The following is a 24,547-nucleotide window of genomic DNA, read 5'->3' as shown; positions in this document are numbered from 1 at the left end:
TTTGTGTAAAAATTTATCTTATTAAAATGGAAGATGTTTTCACATTTTAACTAAACAAATTTCATGTAATATCAGATGACCACTTTCTCCTATTGCACTGATTTACATATACTTATATACTTTGTTTTAATATTAACGATAACAAAATATCACAAACATACAACACACACGGACACACCCACGTAGATTACAATACTTAGAATTGATTCCCATACACTAGTTTAAATTTGATTATTTACTAGCTCTATTAATAATAACGTTATCAATAATATTTTTCAAAATGAAAATACTTTTGCAAAACAATTCTAATCTATATAAATAAAATATATTACTTTAAAAACACCAAACTTTCAACAAAGAGCAGACATTTCATGTCAAATAAACTAAGTACAAAAGTTAACTGAAAATATATTTCTTAGAAAATGTTTAAATACTTTTTATAACCAATATCCATTAATGCTATTTGTTACTGGAGGTTGACGTAACCAAAATATCTGAAAATACATAAGATGTGTGTGGTACTTTATGTGATTCTGTGAATCGATAAATTATAAAAACATATTACGATTCTGATATTAAATTTGCAAAAATAAGAAATATATTTACAGTAAACAATTAAAACATCCTTTTTAAGGATTTACTGTCTTGAAGACAATTTCTGCTGGCTCTTTGGTACATAATGTTAAGTGACCACATCAATTAAAGGTAATATACAGTATTATACTTTACGAAAGTAAATGGTAAGAAATACTTGAAACTCTCACGTTTTAATATGAATAATTAGGCCCCTTCCTTGTAACTTCTTTAGTATTGGTTCAGCAGATCATGCAACTACTCTCTGTACAAAAATAAAAAGCTGGAAGACATATATGACAGTTAAACATTGTAGCTATATAGTCTATTAGTAGTCTACTAGATGAATTATTTATAATTTACGAGAAGCCAGGATTTTCAACATTAAGTAGGGTTATTGGAATTTTATACATATGCACAATTGAACTATCCAACAACAAATCAATTAATAGAGTTACATCAAGATTAAATTAGCTGGTTAGCATTACTTTTTACTCTTTGATTACACTTTGTGATCTCTATAAAACGAAATCTAATGGGAGGGGAAAGTTATAACCCCCCCCCCTTGGCTACATCACTGCAGTGTCCAACAAAAATAAAAATGTTTAACATTTAAAAAATTTATTAAAATAATGTACCTACTATTTGTAACAACTTACAAGTCACTATTCAATAACAAATTTGAAATTAAGTATAGGGTAGTTTCCAAATGGCTTGTTAAATAAAACAATTTGTAGCAGATATTATGCTGAAAATCACAACGCAAAATTAGAAATAAATTAAAGTTATAATAGTAAATTAAATGTGAAAGTTAAATTGCATACAATTCTTTGATATATGATTCAAACCAATATTAATGTACTACGTTTGGCACAGCTTAGATTAGGGACAAATTAAAAATAGACGGTTAAGGATGCAAAGTTTCCGGTTCAAATAGACTTAAGAGGGCAAGTACCTCTCGATGACCTTGTATTTAGTACTGTATAACCAATTTTGATTTTAAACAGTCCTCCTAACCTACCCAAACGAGGTAATTAAAAGAAACAAAAAGTATTTTGAAGCTTTTGTTCGTATAAAGAAACCAGTGAACAAAATTTTTGTTTCAATTTCGTGACTACAAAAAAATTGTTCAAAATATAATTACAACATTAAATGTAACAATGTTTTTATGCAATGTTTTTGGAAATATAATCACTGGATTCACTAGACAATGAATTAACGAGTACAATGATATAAAAACCATGTGTAACTATTAAAATTAAGGTCAGGACAGCCATTTGAATTCAACATAAGTTCTATGGGACTAAACACAAGGTCATTAAGGGGTACTGTGCCCTCTTAACAGCCAGCTGTTGTAGTGGAATAACCTTGACTTTTTCCCCTTAAGAACAATGACCTTTAAAGTTTTACACCTTTATTTTTTAGTATGGCGTTATGGGAGATGTCCCATTTTAAAACATAATACATGTCCAAATGATATTTAGTTTTTTTGCAAAGTATATATTTTTTGAATATTTAAACATTGAATTACAAATAAATTTGAGATTATTTTATGAATAACGCATAAAAATATCTAAAAAAAATGTAAAAGCCTTTGGACGCATATTAATTATATCTTTAAAATAAGACAACTCCCCTAACTGTACGACTAAAAATAAGGACATTAAACTGCATGAAATTTGACAGGAAAAATGTAATTCATATTACTACAGACTGCTCTTTAAAACTGTTGGACATACGAGCTTTAATAACAAACTTCTATATGTCAGAAGTTTCATATAATCTATGAATATTCTCTGTGGTACTTTCTAAGGGTTAAATGCAGTTTTATCCACTAACTTTGTCCTTTTTTATCAAACGAGTCCCTTCAGAGAGAGTTAAGCTTGTTTAGTAGTTTGGCAAACATGCACCTCATGTAGTTTTCTTGACAAAGAAGCGTGTGTGTTCATTACTACTTTACTAACTGCTGATAAAAATTGTTACTGAACACCAACAGCTAACAATTGAGTATAACAGTGAGCACCAATGACCACACGAGCTTTGATTAGAAAATTAAAGCTAACCACTATTGCAAATCTATTTTTGATGTTCATACCTTTACTTGAATATTTAGTGTATTGTAAATTTTAAAATGCTACAGCAATAATTAAGTTCATTTACTGAAGCCTGTATCGAAAATTGTTATGTATTTGCAAAAATAATGGAAAAAAGTACATAGAAATAATTGTACTCGTACTTTAAAAGCAGTTGTATAAACTTCTACAACCAGTAAAAAACAAAATAGTATATGTTTAGCTGCCTTTTGTTTCAAATAATTTAAAACTACAAACAGCTGTGATTCTGCAACCACAGAGGTATTCATGCCAGAGCCACCATAGAGGCAATAATAATTATTGTACTTTGATGTTATTTAGATACATTTCATTACTTTTTTTGTACCCAAATATTTACACCAATACAAAATATTTAAGACAATACATTAAATAAATAATAATTAATTTCCCTTAAAGTACGTTGGATACTTTTTAACAAGACATTTTCTCTAAAATGAACAGATACAATTATGAGAAATCAGATCATATTGTTTTTAAGGTTAGAATGTTCAGTACCAGCAACTTATGCACTGCTAAATCACCAAATAACTTCTAATATAATAAGAATACTATAAATCTGCTAAAATAACTCCATAAAAATATTTCATCTTTGTACAATATGTTACAAATATACTATAATACAGATTACACTAACTATGAGTGTCAAGCTACCTAGACATGGACGGAATGGTTTTTCTCCTACCTGCGAATCATTAATGATAGATTATTTACAAATATTTAACACATGCTTTTAATACATATAATAAAGAAATAGTATTTACAGCAAATATGAATGCACAACATGATCATTGTGTACTTTTAATGCATTACACTGACAATGTTATACGTCTAACACAGCAGGATCGGAAGCTTTCAAGTGCGTTTTGTTTGTATGACTCACCTTTGTGCAAGCTCATCAGTTTTCTTGACCTCAGTGAACTTCTCAGTAACATTATTGACACACTCTGTATTATCAACTGTACGGAAGCTCTATAGTTGTGAAAACCAGATTTAATTTAGAACCATATGAGATCATACTTTACACTGATGCCACATTTATAATCGAGAACTTCAAGACCACACAAAGCTCATCCATACGATTATTTAAAATGCATCAAACAAAACTGAAATACATACAAAAGTAAGGCACAGTTATCAATAATATGTGGTTCTTATAAGCTATTTAAATCAGCAGATGTTGAATGAAAACCATCGATTAGTTGAGTACAGTAGTTAATATTAACTCTTAATAATGTATATTTAACTATTAAGACATACCCAGATGAACTGTTTTAAAATTCACAATATCAATATCAAAAGAAATAATGGATGGTCCTTTAATAGTGATCCAAAAAAATGTTTAGAGGCCACGGTTACCAACCATTTCAAACAAACTTCTGTAATCCAAAAAGTTCATAGTTTGGAACTCAAGATTTTATAAAATTGTTACAAAAAATTATTTAATCTGTTCACAAGAATTATTTAAGAGTTAACTCCTATTTTATGGATTGAAATTAAACTCTGGGTGGATTTAGAGGGATAAAATATAGAACAATTTTGTGTTTATTGTTTGACTATACAAACACTTTTTAAATTTAAGCTTTTGTGAAAAATAAATAAATTGTAAATTTTTTAGTATTTGCTGGCCAAGAAAAATTGCCACACACTTAGTTATGGTTGTAAACATATACTTCTAATATAATAAGGTTTCATTACATCTCAAATTACTACTATGTTATTTTCTATTACTTATTAGCAGTCATCTTTCCGGTTTGGTTGAAAAATGGCCACATCGTACCTATACACAAAAAGACCCTTTCAGCCTTACAAATTACAGATCTATTACAATTTTACCAGTTCTTCCCAAAGTATTTGAAAAAATAGTTTTTGAAAATAATCAGTTTAAGTGTAAAAATTGTTTCACTTCTGATAACCCTCCATTGATAAACCTTGTTCTTTTATAGACATCTTTAGTCTTTATTCGATAGATCTCATGTGAAAACTATTGAACTTAATTTCACCAAAGCATTTAAAAAAATCACCCATTCTCATCCCCATGACTTTACTCAGTAGTAAACTCAGTGTTTATAATGTAAAGTTTCGTGGGGATGTATTCCAACTCAGATAAAAGGATTCTGGGGGTCAGATATAAGTTGACAAGTTGTCTTAGTCTAAAAAGGTCTTTGCTATGTTCATCACTCCTCAAGGCTCCCTTCTTGGACCTTTATTATTTAACATCTTCATCAAAGACGTAACTGAAACCCTTAAAGCAACAACTTATCTTTAAACGACAACTCATCTATTCAGGATGCCTTGCTCCCTCAAGAGGATGTTATAATATTGCCTCCTAAGGTGATATTAGTAATCAGAACAACTCTAAGAACTTCAATTAGTACATGGTTATTTTCTTCTATTGAGAGACTTCTCCTGTGCTTTTCAACTATTCTGTTTATAACAGATCTCTCGTTAAACAAACTGAAGTGAAGGATTTGGGTGTTATTTTGAACTCTGCTCTCCTGGAATTCACAGTGCATAATGCCTGCATTTAGTCTCATTTGAATGTACAATGATCTTCAAACATGAACACTCTAATTCTCCCTAATTCAACAAAAATTTGATTATAATTGTGTTGTGTGTCCTTCCATCAATCTGGACTGTAATGGATATGATCTTGAAGATTAAATCTATGAAGGCTAGACATTTCACCCACAATGTGATGTTTCTCGTTTGTCACCAGCATAGTGCCAAGATTGATTGCCCCGTTCTTTTTGATGAAGGTGAACTTTAAGTCCTTATTGGTCCTTTTTAGTGGTAATGTTAAAAGCACCTTTCTGCAGGCCATTTATCTCCACATTGCATGCTTCCGATAAATAGCACAAGGTAAGGATTAAGCTACATAGAAATCATCTTCATCACATCCTTAATTATTTATTCAGATCCTAACTATCTGCATTCAAGAAGATCTAATAAACTCAAGAGAAATTACACATTCATCAAGCACACGTAGGAAATAAATGAATATGTGCAGGAACACAACACATTATAACACTGAAAATATACAAAAAATATATGTAAATTAAATAATTTGGACTAAACTTGTTATAATTACTCTCATATTGTTAATATTATTCATAGTTTAGTCCTTATACTTGCATCGTTTTTTTTTGCTATTTAACTTGTAAGAATAATCTTTTGTGTTAACTATTGATAGTGGTTGCCATGCACAATTAAGAGTAAGAAGTAGAGAATTATCGGATAAAAATGTAATAAAACATTACTTTTGAACTGTAGACTATAAAATTCCAGAAATTAAAGTAGGTGGTAATGATGGCCTTTACCTAAATATTTTGGATCACTATATTTAGGACACCTTGTGTGTAGTGAAGAAAAGGTTTCAACATAGTTTTACCAACTACATGTTGGATATACCTATGACGTCTATAAAATTTCCTCTTGTAATATGCATATTTTAACAACATCAACTGTGTTGAAAGTTGCATTAAAATAATCTGATAAATATATCACAAACTATTTTGTAGTACGGTGGCACCACTACACGGCAGTACTGTGTGTCTGTATCCGCACTTTCTTGACTGTGCTGCCGTTGCGAGAGAGGGTGGGTGAGGTCCCGCTGAAGCCTGGGTTCTGTATACCGAGGCCGTTGTTGGCTGCAGGCCTCGGTTTCTTGAGACTGGACCGAAGAGGGCTGCGAGTGATGGAGCCTGTAGTGGACCCATTGGAGGACAGCGTGGTGGATAGCGTGGCCATGCTACCGTTGGTGCCAGAATGGGCGTATGGCTTACCGCTGGCATCCGTCACTGACACACTGCCCCCTAGCAACATAATTTCACACAATGAGGTATAGAACCTATAGTTGATCGGATGGAAACTTCAAGCAACAGGAAATATAGTTGTGGGGTAATGTTTTCTGAATTATTTCTACTGCTTGGGGATAACTGAAATCAGTTGTGAACTCAGTTTAAAAATATAAAGCAAAATATTGTAATTAAAATCGAGTGTGATAAATTGAGAAAGAAGGGAGTTTGGTGACACACACATTTTATATCACAAAATGGGAATCACATAGGTTCACTAGCGAGATTATTGAGAATTTGATACTTATCACTAACATCGGAAATCAACACAGCAGGGATCAATTCTGGCTGGTTTATACCTTCCAGTTGAACCTAACACTGGGCACAGTAAAAACCGATGTGTCACTTAAATCTGGACAACTTTATAGATGTCCAGGAGCGGCATATCACTGCCTGCTAATGTCGAGATTCTGGGGTGCAAGGGTAATTCGATAGCATAGTCTACTGTGGGAGATGACTGTCAGAGTTCCCTAAGTATCAGAGGTTTTTGCTAGCCTCAACAAGGGTGTGCCACCCCCTGCCTGCTTTGACAGGAGAGGCTGGTACAGAGCGGGTCTCTCCTTCTTCCGGGGGGATTTGACTTTAAGATTAGTGCCTTAATTCTTCCTCATGGACCTTGATATGAGGCGGCCACTACCCCCTAACCTTACCCATCCAGAATATCCTGTCCCTCCGGAAACAGCAATTAGGTTCTTATAGGACTAAGTGCAATTTATAAGTTTCTTGTCCTAAGAGAATAAAAAAACAAAAATAACATCAGAAATATGTTTGCCTCCTCTAGACAGATAAGCATTTCAATACATATGAAGATCATCTATGGCTAGACTCAAGGTAACCCTATGTATCCCATATCTCAGGCTCACATATCTGTGCCTGTTATGAAGAACTGATAATTCACACTTTAGCACAACACCAACATTATAATGACTGGTTTCATCAGCACAATACATTCTTGGAGATAATTGTTCTTCTACAAAAGACATATGTTGCATTTAAGAAGACTCTTCTTTGAATACTTCCTGAGCATATTATACAATGTGAGCAGACATTCTAATACTCTTATGAGAACCTGTCACAAGATAACAACTGGTAACTACTCTTTAGGCCAAATGAGAGCTTTGAATTACCTTATCGAAACCAAGTCTACTTGATTCAGAAGGTTTCTTTGAAGTCCAATTGTTTAATTCTGTTTGAAGGAATAGACAACTTGTATGTATAGATTCAAAGAAGGTCCGAACCGCACCTCCAGTGTTCTCGTGGCTGGATATATGAACTCAGGTTTGGTGATTAGGGAGGTATTCTCAAAGTCGAATATTAGGGAGGTATTGAACCTATCTCCATATTCCCCCCTCTCAATGGTAAATATAGGTAGAGTAATAATGGGGTAAATTTACCACAAGGCACATAAATTTTAAAATTTGAAGAGAACAATAGATGTTTTTGTTAATTTTATAATACAAAAATTCTGGTTTAAAATATTTAAAATTCATCTGTAATCATCCTGAAATATCTAGTGTTGGAGTAAATCTATTACATAGTTTAAATAATGATATGGAACTAATTGCAAAATATTGTAAAGCTAAGTAACGAAAAGCTATCATTATAGCAAGGATGTAGCCAGTGAGGAGATCCAAGAGGACCGGATTCCACCCAATTTTCAATTTTTTCAATTACTCTTTTTAGTAAACGATTATTGTTATTTAAATAATTTCAGTGTTACTGACACTTACAGCTGAAATACCGTTTTCAATAAAGAAATGTGTTAAGAACTTTTTAAGGAACAAAACAGGGGCCTTATACTCTGTCCACTATTGGAAAATATCAGTTGTCTACACCGCACCCAAAATTTTTTCTTGGCTATGTTTTTGCATTATAGTTTAAATATGTATAGCTGATAATTATAAATAAATGCATTACTCTCTTTACTTGTATCAACATTATTTTCCATACTCTCCAGACCGTCCTCCCAGTAGCGGCCTCCCAACCCCCCACAAATATTATGCTAAATCCCTTGATATCTTTAATGGTTATTGAGAAGTAAGTGGAATACCCTATTTAAGCTGTCATGTCACAGAATGGGGTTGTCCATTCTGTGACATGACAGTTTTCTTATATAATCTATAGGTTTATAGATTATATAAGAAAATTTGTTACACTAATTCTGACAGTTTAACTCTTACTACACAAAGTGAAAGAGGAGAATTCTTTAATTTTTACAAGTACGTCAGACAAACCTGGGTGAGTAGACCTCTTGTCTCGGAAGCCCGGATTGTTGTAGGTGGTGGCGTCATTGCCCGAGGGGTCTCTAGAGGCAATGGTGGGGTCCCCACCAGCCCGCCTTGCGAACAGCATGTCATACAGAGCCCCAATGAACAGCAGGAATGTTAACACTATTAGGACTACCTGTAACATTAAAATGTTTATAAAATACTAGGTCTAAAAAAAAAGTTGAGACACATTATTAATAATTTCCTATTTCAAAGGATACCACTAATTTCATATTTGTAGTAGAAAAATGATTATTAATCATGCATCTAATTTATATGTTCATCGCAAACTAATTTATGTCATTTGATATTCTTATAGTACGAGACATTCATTAAAAACCTGGCCGTTTGGCTTCATACTAAATAAATAAGTTACACTAATACTAGTGTAGTCACAAGGAACTAATTCTTCAATACTGATGTGAAGTCAAAACAATATATCTCAGGCCTAAGTGCATTAAACAAAAATTTTATTTGCTACAACCCAGGCTTGCAATGATACAAGAACGTAGCCAGGCAAAAAATTTTTTGGGGGGGTCCAGACAACTGATATTTTTTCCGTAGTGGACAGAAAGAAAGGCCCCATTTTGTTCCTTAAAAAGTTCTTGCCCCTTTTTTTTTTGTTGAGAATTATCTTTTCAACAGTACATGTCAGTAATACTGAATTATTTAAATAACAATAATCGTTTACTAAAAAGTAATTGAAAAATTGAAAATTTTGGAAGGGGTTCCGGACCCCTTGGACCCCGTCACTAGCTATGTCCTTGCAATGATATGTCTCATACTAAGGTAAAAAAGTAAAGAATGTCTTATTTTATCAGGCGAAGTTAGGGCTAAGAAGCCCTCTCTAACACTTAACCTGGGGACCAACGGCTTAAAGGTGACTTCCCAACCACCACCAATGGCCGGGCAGGCGGGCTGCTTGCAAGGACAGGATCGCTCAGCGGTCACCCACCCAAGCAGCAGCCACGCTCGACGTTGCTTGATCTGGTTATCTTGCGATAACCGCCGTACCCGCTACACTACGCCATTGGCAAAGACTAAGGTCTATGAGCTAAGAGTCAATCTGCACGGTATAAGCATACAACCTGGTCTTTCTTGAAACCAATGGAGGGGTTTTTTAAGAAAGAAATCGATTGCCAGCAATGCTAATTTTGGTGGAGGTCAAAATGGAAGGGTATCAAAAGGGTTAAAAATATGAAACGATAATTTTTGTCTCCAGATTAAATTTTTTCTAGCTAAATACTTTTTTCTAGCTACACTTAAAACCAACCGTCCAGTACACATATAATAATTGCATGGACTGTCAGCCAATAAATACAGAGAACTGACTGAAAGTTGTCATTTTAAGGGTCGGTATATAGTTAGATGAGAAAATTATTATTATTTCAATTTTCTAACCCTTTCTATACACTCTAATTTCGACCTCCACCAAATCTAGTACGGGAGAGACGATAAATTTATCTCTTGGAGGAAATTCGTCTATCGTTTTCAAGAAAACCAAGTAATGTATTTATACAATGTAAATTGGTTCTCGGCTCATGAACTATACTGTAATCAAATATCTTATGGATCATCTTGGGAATTGTATACAATATGTCCAAAAAGTCCCGGGATAGTTGAATGTTTTTGAAACGATTTAAGATAGAGTTAAAAACTTGGTACAGACTTAAAGGATAAAACATCTAATTTAAATCATATCCAGTTAGCCGCTATTTCCTCAGGGATACGGTAGTTCTTTATCAGTACTCGTAGAGTACATTGCAGCAAACCTAACCTCAAACGGACAACCGATCCGGAAATGTCAGCCGTTCAAAAATAGTTTTTTCATCTCTTTAAAGCCTCAGCTCTCCGCTATGCTGGCTTGTTTTTAATACACTGTGGCTGCTATTCCTGTATGATTGGACCTCCGCGGGATTTGAACCCGTGATCAAAGATAGCTTGAACTTATAATGATTAGCTAAATGCAATGCTATGAAAATGCAATGATTGTATTAATTAGGTCATGTAATGATGTAATGATTAGGTCATGGTAGTTTCATTAACTTATTCACAGACAAAACTAGAGTAATGGATGATTGGTGAATCGCATTACATTGGCATAATCTAGGGATGAAATGACAATGATTCATTCAAGCATCAGTAGTTTATTATTAAGATCTAAATTAATTAACGGAAAATTTAAGCCATCTTTGAACTGATGCCATTTCCGGCTCGGTTGTTCCTTTGAGGTTAGGTTTGCGGCAATGTACTCTATGAGTACTGTTAAAGACTTTTACTTTGATGTGCATACCAACCTTTGCTTACAATTATTAAAAATGTCTTCTGACCCCTTGAGGGCCGTACCCCAAGGACGAAGTAGGTTACTGGATATGTGTTAAATTAGATTTTTTGTAAGTATATGCCAAGTTTTGTATATATCTTACATCGTTTAGAAAATAATTAACCATCACGGGACTTTTTGGACACATTGTATATAGCCAATTAAATTTTAAAATACGGCTTAGATTAACGTTTTAGCCCATTTAGAGGTGATTAATCATTAGTGGCAAGTTAAGATCCTTGCAAACTTTAGCTGGATATAACACTAAAAGTAAAAGTCGGCTTTTGCAAGAAAGTTAGTGTAATGGAAAGATTAAGGTTAATGTGGTAATCATTACGGCCGACTTCTACAAGCCTCATTTTGAGCCCAAGCCTTAAGCCTCGTTTGGATTAAATAAGTCCAGTTAAATATTCCTCCCTCCGTTTAACCAGGCTTAGTTTTATTGTTTACTACATAAATCCTGAATTTATCACTTAATTAGTGTCCAATTCAAATTTACGCAAAGATTTGCTTCATCCATAGTGCGTTTTTGTAACACGTTTTTTTGTAACGGATCATATTTGTCTGATAAAAGCAATACGATATGTATTTGTATGAACATAAAAATTTTTATCTGCAAATCAAAGATTATTCGTTTACTGATGTTAAAATCAAATAATAATAATAAAAATGTAGGGTAGGGTACGATAAGCGGATCCGGTTTTTATATCGAAATTGGCAAACGATATTACTTAATCATAACCTTCGATATAATCAATCGATACTGATTAATTATTTTGAACTATTAACTTAAATAATCTATATCAACAGCTGTAAACACTCGAAAATAATACACGTAGGATAATATTTCAATTTTACATAAGTAATTCTGATTTTAAAATGGCAGTCAATTTTAGAAAACTACACGACGTTGCTTTTTCGTGGCTTCAACATGTTAGACTCGTACCGAATAGCCCATTAGGTGAAATTTGTGGGAAAGAAACAACTGTAACTGTGAGAGGAGTTAATATGGTCGTCTTCAGTTTTCCTAATTTTGGTTATAATAATTTGTTTGATCACTGTAAATATTAAATTCATATTTTAATTTAAAACATGTGATTGTTATTGAGGGCTATAGGTACTTTTATATCGATTGATAGTCTAGGATTTGAGATGCGAATATTAGGTATCGATGACTATATTCTTCGATATAAAAAACCGGGTCCGCTTATCGTACCCTACCCAAAATGTACATAATGTTACATAAAAGTTCTCACTCATATTCCTGGATATATCAGAGAGGTTTGCTCATAAAACATTGAGGTTAGTTTGCCAGTGACGGTAAAGACAAGAATTTGTTGTTACACTTAACGATTCCGATAAGAGCGCAGTAAACTGTTTATCTCTGTGTACACCTCATTGGCTTAGTACTGGCTGAAAGAATAATTTACATCGCAGTGGCTATAATAATTTACCTAAACGTCTGGCAAAATATCTGTTATTCTTCAACTTTGGAGATAAGTTGTGTACAACATTCAAAGGAGGCTAGGCAAGAGGCCTTATATATATATCATATATATATATATATATATATATATATATATATGGCTATATTTAATATTTTCATAAATAATTTTTGGAAGGAAACAGGATTTTGCGGAACATTTGCCATCGTTCAGTGATACAAAAAAATCAGTAACAATACGTTTCGAGATCTGCAATCTGATCTCTTCTTACGGTAAATTTGATGTAAAAAATGGCAAATATCCGCAAAATCAAGTTTCCTTCACAATCCTTCCATCGTCAAAAATATATTTTCTTATTAACACACGTGTTTCCAGTGTCCTTTTTTCCTGTATTATTACAAACTGGATTCTCTGTGTTTCTACTTCGATCAATTTTGGAAAAGAAATAGTTTTTAAAAACTAATTAGTTTATTACAACTATACTATTATAACAACCGTAATATCAGTAACTATTAATTATAAATCTAAGTGACGCATATTACGATCGGAATGTAAAATCATTAAAACGCTATTATTCTTTGTTGTAGAATTATGAGATTCATCTCATTTCAGAGATATAATTAATACCCATCCGTATTTGAAGTTTTATTATACATTTTCGTTGGAGATTTTTAAAATTAAAAAGTAAAAAAAATAAGGTTAAGACGTATGTATCAGATCATTACACTAAGATTATTCCCCACAATTCTACAACACATAAAAGTGTTTAAGGTTCATTGCTCTTATAGGTTAACAATAAGAATGACTGTGACCATTACAAAGAACAAGATGGCGTTTGTTTCCTTTCAAATGTACTGCATTTAACTCATAATTAATAAGAAATATATTTTAAGTTGATTGTCACTATACAACTGATAAAGAGTAGAAACAAAATATTATTAAGTTTTTAATGGTAAAAGTTAAACTGTTAAATTCTTGCTTTTTTCACGTAAAAAGCAGTTTTATTTGTAAAATTATAAACGTTCGATGTAGACATTAGTACGGTACACTCACTATTTTATATTAACAGCTGGATCTGATAGTAACTACAGAGTACAGCTAAGTGTAATGTAAACAGTATAACACCATGTTTAGCTTGTACCATGTTTGCTGACATCTTGTAGAGTATTAATCGATAAAAATGTAGCTTAGTTTTGCATACGACCATCTGAGAGGATAAGACGTGTGTCTATATATCTTGTTGCAGAATACATTCCTTAAACTAAAACAGACCACTTAATGAAAGATTTGTAGGAACCTTGTGGAAAATAATACGCGTTGTGACAACACACTGGCATAAATTCGTGTAACCTTCGCTACTAGCCAATTTGACACGGAAGCGATGCGACTGACGCTAACTTTATAGTCCAGTGACGCAAGAGTCCACTGGCGTTGTAGAAGAACGCAACTTTTTAAAAATAGGCGGGGACATTTCCCCTAAGAAAAGAATAGAGCCGAATTGGGACGGTAGCGAAAGGGTTACGAATAAAAAAGTGAGGTTTTTGTACACAAGGTGTTGCATTTCGCACCGTTCTTCATACAAAAATGCCGAAAATTGAGTTATTGTTATCTACTTTAAACTAATGAGTGAGCTCCTGTGCAGTTTTTGCAAAAATTCTTCATCCTATTGAGTTTAAAAAGCAAATGGTTCATCATCCATTACCAATTCCGTGTTCTAAATCAAACCTTATCCCGTTTGTGTAGTGTGATCCAAACCAATCATTATAAAATAGAAAATGACTCGTCAACAACTACGTATGTTACATATATACTTTTGTATAGTTGAAACTATAAACACTTGTTTCATCCTTTGTGATAGAATGGAGAGAACTACCGGAATTGGACAACTATAAAACAGTAATAGGAGTAATGTGACATTGAATAGGATGAAGGACAACTTAAGAGTTTAAAGAATAGAATTTCGAATTTGAATAAGATGAATTATAAGAAATAAGGGAATAATAAATAATTTGTAATTAAATAAATAACAAAAAAAAATGACAAATAAAAGTGTTGGTTTCTTTTGTAAATATTTAGGTGTTCCGAAAGAATCTTGATCCAACAGTGGATGTTTCCAAAGCCAGCTTCTTAGCTGTTTTTTTGTTCCAACATCACCCTTATCAAAATTTAAAAACTTTTCCATTCTACAATATTGTATAAAAATAGTATAACTCGTTTTTAAATAATTCCAATTATTGTTATTTATCTTTGGAGAAATAAAAATTCAAAACCACGTCTAGAATTGTTTTAAAGTTGGTTTGTGATTTAGCAAAAATCAAGTTTTGTGGGTGAGGAATTGTTTGCAATCCAACGCCCCACATGTTTTTTTTTTAGCTTGACACATACCTACAACAAACCGTCAGACACACGGACAATATTTCTAACAGTTCCGCCATCAGTCTCTTTATCTCGTTGAATAACGCTCATATATAAACGTTATTTACGTGTTTTAGCGTTGGCTTTAAGTGTATCGAGATAGTAAATGTGACGTGTGAAGAAGTTGATCATTTTCCACTTCGGCCCCCAAACTTATGGGTTTTTACACAGCACAAATAAGCTATAACCTTCCGGACCATCAATAGAGAATTTTTACGACATGTTTTTACCGCATTTTCTCTCATACCCTCGACAATCTACCTATCCTGTAAGTCGAAAGCATTACTTCTACTTCTTGGTGTTAGCTAGAAACAGTAGCGGGTTTATTCAACAGGCTATTAAAATATATAACATTACTTGTTTCTTCTCGTATGTTACTAAAAAACAATTTGCTATTTATTAGAAAAACAAATTTATTAACTATATGATTTGCCACTGACATTATGAAAACATATTAAATATAAAATTAGTATGTTTTTTCTAAACGAATGTAAGTACACGTACATAAATTGTAATCCCAAAAGGGTTTGAATATTTTACAAAAATGTGTTCATTTTTTTTCACAAAAAAGTGATAAAATTATAGATGGTCAAATATAGTAAAATATAGTATTAGTGCTTTTATTCACCGTCCCAGCTCCTGTGGCATCGCAGCTACAACCTTCGCAGTGGTACCAACCTAATGGCATAGGCTACAGACAAGGATGTAACACACTGAACCATGTCCTACTAGTGTAACATATGTTCTGTTGTCAGGGATTACACAGTGTGCAGGTGTAACACCACAACAAAGCTGTTAGACAGCAGGTGACACAAACAGTAAACAGTGGTGGGGGGGGGGGGGGGTGGGGGGGGGGGGGGGTGGGGGGGGGGGGGGGTGGGGGGGGGGGGGGGTGGGGGGGGGGGGGGGTGGGGGGGGGGGGGGGTATCTTAGGAAATCATATTATATTGGTATTCCTGTATGATTATCTTATTTTTGATTCCAATTCAGTAATGTTCAGGCTGGTGTAAATAAAGATTAGCCAGTTTGGTAATTCTGTGTTTTGTTATTGTAGATTTCAATTTTTTTACTAGTGTGCATTATGCATTTTGTCAATTTTGTATTACTCCATTAGATTAGACATAGTTTATAGTTTTCTAAAAATATATAAAATTTCCTACCAGTTTTAAAAACCATAAATTTATACATTTTTTATAATACAAACTTCCAAAATTATATTGTACTTCGCCGTATGATAACTTTTAATACACTTTTTAAATAACGTCAAAAAGTAACTTTGTTATAATTTTTTTTAAACTTATGAAATGCATTTCATTGTTATTGTATAGCAAATTTCAATTTCAGTAAGAAAATATGCAATATAACATATTCATGTACAATTGTATTGGATGTACATATTTCCTTTTTGTTTTTGTAGCATGACTTTTTTATTATGACTTCATGCATGTGTACAAAGTTTATGTTTATCTTAAACTAGATGAAATTGGACATAAAATTGTTATCTTAGATTTAAATTTAGTTTATAATGGCTTTATAGTCATGCCTCCTCTCCCTCCCCCCCAAAAATGTATAAACTTTTAACAACATTCTATTATAACTTTTTATAATTAAAATATATTGTATGGCCTGCTTTAAATCCAAATATTTATATCTGTTACATTCTGAACAAAATAATATAAATATTCCTCCTAATTTGTATTTTTTATACATTTTAAAATAAAACCATGTATGAAGCTCAAATACAGCGGACAGTACAGGATGGAATCACCGTAAATTATAGAGAAAACACCTCTAACCTAGTATTACAGCTGCTCGCAGACACAATTGGTAAGTAAAATAATAAAGTAAAAAGTAAAGTAATGATGTCTTATTTTACCAGGCGAAGTTAGGGCTAAGAAGCCCTCTCTAACACTTAACCTGGGGACCAACGGCAGGTGACTTCCGAACCACCACCAATGGCCGGGCAGGCGGGCTGCTTGCAAGGACAGGATCGCTCAGCGGTCACCCATCCAAGCAGCAGCCACGCTCGACGTTGCTTGATCCCCGCTACACTGCGCCATTGGCAATAACACTATATATAGTCAGGAAATATTAGTTATATTATATCTATATTATATTATTGTATAAAAATCTAATGGCGACTATCTGTGTATTCGAATGTTGTTACTCAGCCTCGTACAATCACTGGACCGATTTTACTGCAAAGTTACATGGACATTTTTAGGATCCCTGGTTATTATACAGTTCTATTGATATTTCAAAAATCCCTCCGTGCTACGTCCTAATAGTCTCTATGGTTGTGAAAATCCCATCCCATTAAGAACGTATCAAATGTAATCAATTGTTCGATGAACACTTTTTCATCATAGCACAACCATATGTTTAGTCTATAGCCTCTATTTTCAGTTGGTTTACATTTATAGTCTTGAAATCATAGAGTAGCATGATAGTAACAACACTTCTTATTTCAACCGCTGTTGAGCAGAGGGTAAGAAAATATCCAGATAAGAAAATTATAAGTTCAGTATAAATATACTTATAACTGTACATTTTAGCAAATATTAAATTGCTTGTCAGTATTATAATGCAGATATAAAAGACACAGTTGCAATCTAATGTTAACTATAAATTTATAGGCTGTTGTGACACCAATCTAGTTGTATTTTGACAGAAGTAGGCTTCTCAGATCTTTGTATGTATGTATATATTTTATTGGGCAAAAAAGGCAAAATTAACTATGGCACACAAATTACTAAGAACAATGTAAATTACATTGGCCGTACATATACACTTGTTACCATATTTTCTTACTCGTGACACAAGGCAAACTCAACATTGACGTCGGAAATATAATCCACTCCAACCAGAAGTGTTCTTACAGGTGCAAAGTCCGCGAAATTACTTGCAAAGCCGCCGATAACTTATATCAAGTATGTCTATACTGCAAAGTGTCAGTGAGATCAATTACAACTGATCTTAATGCTACAGGCTATAATTTTTTCGACACCACGTGTGGCGTAAAAATGTTTCGCTATGTTTGCATGCAATAAAGCTTCATTCAGGTCGATCTCAAGATATCGTGTGGAAACATAAGGAGAAAGATAGACAGAGAGAAATTACATTTCAGCCTCTCATGTGACGGGTTTTGCTAATTCTCAGCCAATTATGGTTCCATACAATAAACAAAGTTGATGAAATCCTGAAATGTTTTATACATACAACTACTTTTGTGCCGGTGCTCGGGAAGGACAGGCCTCTCGATAGGTGAAAGGAATTTGTCTTGGTTCTCAGGAATTGTTTCTAACAGGAATCTGGAGATTCACTTTTCTTTGGGCGATTTCCAGCCTGATATTCTGGTCTCATGTTTTGTGGCTGTTATTAAATGAAAAAATTTTATAACCCCTAATGGAGACGGTTATCATCTTAAAACAGTTTAACTCTTCTACACATTACAAATTATTAAAATAGATAGTTAACGTTCGCGTTTAATATATATTTAAAGTTGTACATTCTAGCGGAAAACTTAAAATTATTATTAATTGATTGTTTTAACTATATGATCCAAAATATTCTGTGAACATATAACCTTATATGGTCTGACACTTCCTCATCTATCTGTATTACACCTAAACTAAAAAAGGCTATCGACAATTGCACCTCTCGACGTGTGAGCTTACGTTTTGATAACGGTCACAGACTGTTTTGATCAAATCGTTGTATATTATTTAAAAGATACACTGTCTTGATTTAAAGAAATTACGAATTTCTATTAGGAATAGAGGTCATTTTATTATTTAGCTGAGATCCTCGCAACAATGAAAAACACTGTCAAATTATCGCATCCAGTTATGATTGAAAATTTGATTCCATTATTTAATCGATCATATTGAAAATATGTGCTGAAAACAGTTTTTCCTAAGTGTATGTTTTTAATTAGATCCATTAGCATTTATTATTAATACACCTCTGTAATACTTGCATTTCCAAATTCCCTTTAATTAAAAAATAATTAAGAGAGTGCATCTACAAAACAGTAGATTTATTTTAGTATTAGACTAATATATAAGTTATCTCTAATTGAGCTGGTAATTCTTTTACTTAGTGACAAATAATTTTGATTCTGCGATGGTAAATAAACAAATAATTTCAGTTGGGAAGCTTAAAAATAAAATGATTTCAAAGTCGTAATGCGGTGCATGGGCGCTTGACTTGAATTGTCCACGGTTTTCGACCGGATAGGTCAAAATATTGAACTGAATAAAACTCATATAATACCATATTTAAAGCATTCAACATAAGAGGTTAGGATAACCCTTTAATGACTGCATTCACCAATAATTATAAGACATCTTTCAAGATCCGTCTATCTAAGGTATGGTATCTCCCAGGGATCGATCCTTACACCTGTTCTGTTCTCTTGCATGTGAGTAATAAAAACTAATCGTAGTATGAGGGTAACGTAGTAAAATATGCTGCTGGTATGCCTATATTTTCTAGTCTAATCTGAAAAATTTATCAAGTGAATTTCATGGAAGAAACAATCGTATTCAGAATGGTGGTCAAGTCAGTTGCTTACAGAAGTGGCAAAAGTTACTTATATAACGTACTTCTGTTGCGAAATTCTTAATATATCAATTTGTTTTCATCAGAATCTGATTTTACAAAACTTTTGAGTGCATATCTATAAGTATTTGAGTTTAAACTTTTATTTTTCTTAAGCCATAGGTACTATAAAGCTATAATCGTCTTTCTCAAAATCTTAGTGAAAACTGCTAACTATATGCTTATATTTAATCATATTTTCCGCCTGTTAAAATTAAAGCACAAATAATAAGTTCGAATAATTGATATAACAATCTTAAACAAGTAAAAAGAGCTTGCCAGAGAACTTCCGCAAACTCAACATGTTTAAACTGCCTTGTTTGTGTATACTTTAGGCGGTTACGTGTTGCTGCTTCAGGTGTAGTTGTACACACGTAAACCGGCAGGGATATTTCATGCATGAGACAAAAACACCGAGTGTCTTATCAAAATAAAAAACCAAATAAAAAAGTATGTTTTGACCAATACAGAATTTGCGTGACTGAACATACATCGTCTAATTAAGTGATCATGCTATTCACAGCTTATTTCACGATGGTAATAACTATATATTGACTGATTCAGCTTGATATGTCACTTAACAACAAATATCTCACCAATTTAACTATCGTTATGTATGTTACAACATTAACACAAAATTTTTTTCCAAACAAGATAAATATTCAAGAGATAAATAATTTTAAATGTGTATTATGAATCCTTTTGTACTTATTCAATAAATTGGATTTCTAAGGCATTATTATTTATTGGTTACTTTGATGTATTTAATATAACTTATAATTATAATATTTGTTTTCTAGTTATTATGATAATTTTTTTCTCTGTTATCTTCTTATACGATACATAATATATGTATATGTATAATTATATATATATATATATATATATATATGTATGTATGTATATGTGTGTGTGTATGTGTATGTATATATATATATATATATATATATATATACACAACTTTTTGTTTTTACTTTCCTAAAGATATATACTTTTAGACAAAATCAAGTTTTTAATATCATCATGTTACATACAGACCTATATATACTCCCAAATTCCATATAAACAATTCCTTATTGAAAGATAGAAAGTTTATATTCAAAATCGAACATTATCTTATTTTAATATAACAGTAAACGATATTTATAAACATAACCAATTCTTAAGTCTTAATACTTATTTAAAGTTTTTAAAGAAATTTAACGTTATAGAATTGCGAGAGGGAATTTTCTGTTAAGTTCTGTAAGTTACAGAACTTAGGATCTGCATAAAATTTGTTGCATGCATCTTATTGTCAGTCTTAACTTTATAGAATATCGGTACAAACTCCGAATTGTGTGCATTTAAAATGCATCCTTAACTATCTTCTGAAATAAAATTTTACATCAATACCTTATAAGAGATTTATATTTTGCACTAGAAAAATCTAATTTAACGGTTTCCTGGAAATTTTCGAATTTAAGAAGTAAAGTGTCTTAATTATTGCACGTTCGCATTCTTGAACAATATTCTTTAGAAACACCGTAATATGAATATTGTCCTTACTGCTCTATTGGTAGTCTGTTACAAATGCGACCGTATAACATAAAAGCCTATACCTTCGGAGCTTCCCAGCCCTGATCAATGGCCACAAACGGAAAACCCCCCTTAAAATAAAAGCTATCGATAAAATACCAGAATTTGTTAAAATTCCATTATATTTGAATAAGATATTGTTTAATAAATACAGTCGTATAATAGAATGGTCCCGAGATAAAATATTACCGCTCTTTTCCTGAAGCTTATACCAGTAGATTTCCGGTCGTCAAAGAAAGAATGTCCTTTTAAGGACTACACAAAAGGCAGAACGCTCTCAACTATCTTCGATTCCTCCACGACCTGAAAACACAGTACTGAAATTTAGTACAGCATACAAATAACGTTGACTAACAATAGACGATATATTTAGATTAAGAAAGATTTTTTTAATTCTCATTTTAAGACTCCAAAACCTTGCATCCATATGAAGATTGTGGGGCAGACATTCTGTGTTATAAAGATAGTCTCTGCATTGATATGTAGATAATGCTGCCATGCTAAATCATTTCTTTAGAGTTGTAATAAATTTAAATCTTCCAGTAAATACCTCTTTTTCAATTACAGGAAGATATGCATTTCCATACACAAAGAAAATTACTCGTACAGCTCATAGTTTAATAATTTACAGTGCATTCAAATTAAAATTGTACATCATTCACAAATCTATAAAAAAATGTGTGTGAAACTAAATAATAGTCAAATATAAATCAGTGAAGCTATAAATTAGGATAAGTTGTAAGTTTATGACATTATGCATGTCCATTATTGTACAAACAAATGTAAGAACTATAATTATTAAAAATCTCTCAAGTATTCCAGACTCACAATTTCGCGTTCACAACACGCGTCATAAACAAATGTAAACGGTAACCCCTTGAAAACTTTTGTTGCATACATTTATTTGCTAACTAATGAATTAGGAAATGTACAATTACAACCTTATCGAATTTGTTCCGAATCAGCTGGGAATAGTGTAATAGTTATCGCGCTCTTAAGCCCATATATTGTAGTTATACTGTTTTATACGGTTTGAAATATTTTAATTTTACTACATAATAATTTCATAAAATAACGCAATGATAATCCAGCTTTAGTGCACTTATTAATTTCTTCAATATTATTTAAACAATTGTATTTTACCGTCATATTGTGGGCGTTTTTAGTGTGCTGTTACTGAGACGTTGAATTGCCAAGTTTTAAATGTTTTTATTTCAGAAACTAGTAACAGCTTACTGATTAATTGGCTGTGTTTGTCCACCGTATTCTAGTTTGTGTAGTTAAAACACAAAGCTAGTTGGAACAACACACTGTGTCGTCCTACACAAAAGAACCGCCCTTTACCGAATTAAAACCGCTTTGTTATCCCATTCCCAGTGCTGCCCTTCGATCTTATTTTTTTACAAAAATGTATTCTAACTACGATATATCGTGTTTGTGTGTGTGTGTGTGTTTCAAAAAAATATTTAAATACAAGGAAGCAAATGTAGTAAGAGACCATGACCAACAAGATGAATTTAAATGAAGCTAGGTAAATTTCAATCGGTTTTCAAAGTTGGCAAAGTAGGGTTTATATTTTTCCCGACATATTAAACTATAATAATTTGTTTACAAATATATACCTGATTATTCCAACAAACTGATTTTTCAACATAAAACTTAAAATATTTTATTAAATTCATTCTGAAAAGCTTAAATATATTTCCGATTAAGTTTAAGAGCATCCCAATTAAAACTAGATATATCTAGGCTAGTACATAAACCAACACCACAGATTAAAGAAATAAATACACTGGGCATTGACGAGCTGCTAGTGAAGCCAGGTTAGAGCGCTTTCACCAATGAGGAGTGGGGGAGGGAATTCACTAGTCATTCACTTCCGGACGTCAAGCATCACTATTTCACTAATTTCACTACTAAACACTATTTCAGTATACTAATACTATGCGCGCTTCAACAATGTTTATAAGTCGTCATCTAAAAAATAATAATAAAAAATTTTATATTTTTAACTTCATAAAAACAACAGCTAACAATATTTTTTATAAATTTTAATTTATTTTTTATCTTTATCAAAATTTGTAAACTATACACCCTTCTTTATTTTCATTAACAACTCACATATGTCGTGCATTCGTCAATTTAAATTCCTTATGTACAAATAAGGAAAATATTCACTGTAGAAGCTTGATGTGCTAGTTTGATCACTTCGCGTCACACGGACAACTTCCGACCTCTTTGCAACCAAACTACGCAGTTTATGAAAAAGTATGAAGAATCGAAATATTGTATTCAGTTCTTTTCAACTGACCAAAACCGTCTAACCAAAAAGACAAGAACTTTCTTACAGAACGACTTTTTAATAATTATTTAGCTAAGAAAGGTTTTGCTGCCAATGTTTGTTATTTATTGTAATAAAAAATAAGAAGTTGATTTTGTAAAATGCTTATCATCATCCCAATATACTTTTGTAGAATAGTACGTAGTTTTAGAATATTATTACATCTTTAACTGTGCTTTAAGGCAGAGTTGATGAAAGACGGCATTGAGCAATATAACTGACATTAGTTCAATGATTTCACTAATAAAAAGGCGTGGTTCGACTTCGAGTCTGTAATGCTACTTTTCAGAATGCCTAGTGTGTTTCTTTCTTTGGTCTTCTTCTTCCAACACACAGTAAATTGGGCCAATCCGAAAATTTCACGCCTGATTTTGTGTGTTTTGATTATGTATATTCATTTGGGTTCTCCCGTGTATAATAACGAGAAAGACTTATGGTACAACTCAGAAATGTAGTACCAAAGTACAAAGATAACCGGAAGTTGTACATTTTTCCCCAACTCTTAGACCGGAAGTATATTTCAAGGACGAATGTAGACACTAACCGAAGCAGTCATCTCAGATATGGATAAAATGTCTTGATAGAAAAACAAACCTAGCTCACCGGAAACTGCATAATTCATTCACCGGACTCACCAAACTGAAAATAATTTGTGGAAGTTCAGAGCCACAAATTGCGTTACATCGTTCCTAATAGATACAATGATTTGATAAAAGGAAGAAGAATGGGGAAACAATTCTGCTTTGCAAAATCCCGTGAATGTTATCGCACAACACCTTGCTACGCTATCTCAAGAATTTAGGAGTTTATATCATAGCGACAGTTAGAAATAGGTCCTTACAAACTAGAGCAGCCCGCACGAAAATAGTCCGATGAAATTCGAGGCAGTGTTGCCATATCTCTGCTGATCACCAGCTGGTCCCGCTATGACGTAATATGATTACTACTATCTGTTGTTATTTTAGAAAAAGAGATGAACAAACTACGTACGTATGTTTGTTTATTACAACAACTAATATGTTTGTTTATTTCAAACAA

General features: G+C 32.6%; 1 protein-coding gene across 1 annotated transcript in view; it reads right to left on the bottom strand.

Annotated features, from left to right (window-relative positions):
- Nucleotides 1-24,547, bottom strand: part of LOC124363402 — a 147,495-nt gene continuing 122,948 nt past the window's right edge. Inside the window, exons 7-8 of the mRNA XM_046818653.1 lie at nucleotides 8,776-8,944; nucleotides 1-6,499 (exon numbers count right to left, since the gene is read on the bottom strand). Coding sequence (XP_046674609.1) covers nucleotides 6,219-6,499; nucleotides 8,776-8,944 — 450 coding nt within the window. The 3' untranslated portion in view covers nucleotides 1-6,218. The remainder of the gene's footprint in view (nucleotides 6,500-8,775; nucleotides 8,945-24,547) is intronic.

This window comes from Homalodisca vitripennis, chromosome 5, assembly GCF_021130785.1.
Source record: "Homalodisca vitripennis isolate AUS2020 chromosome 5, UT_GWSS_2.1, whole genome shotgun sequence".
Classification (NCBI taxonomy): domain Eukaryota; kingdom Metazoa; phylum Arthropoda; class Insecta; order Hemiptera; family Cicadellidae; genus Homalodisca; species Homalodisca vitripennis.
This window is presented reverse-complemented; position numbering and strand designations above follow the sequence as displayed.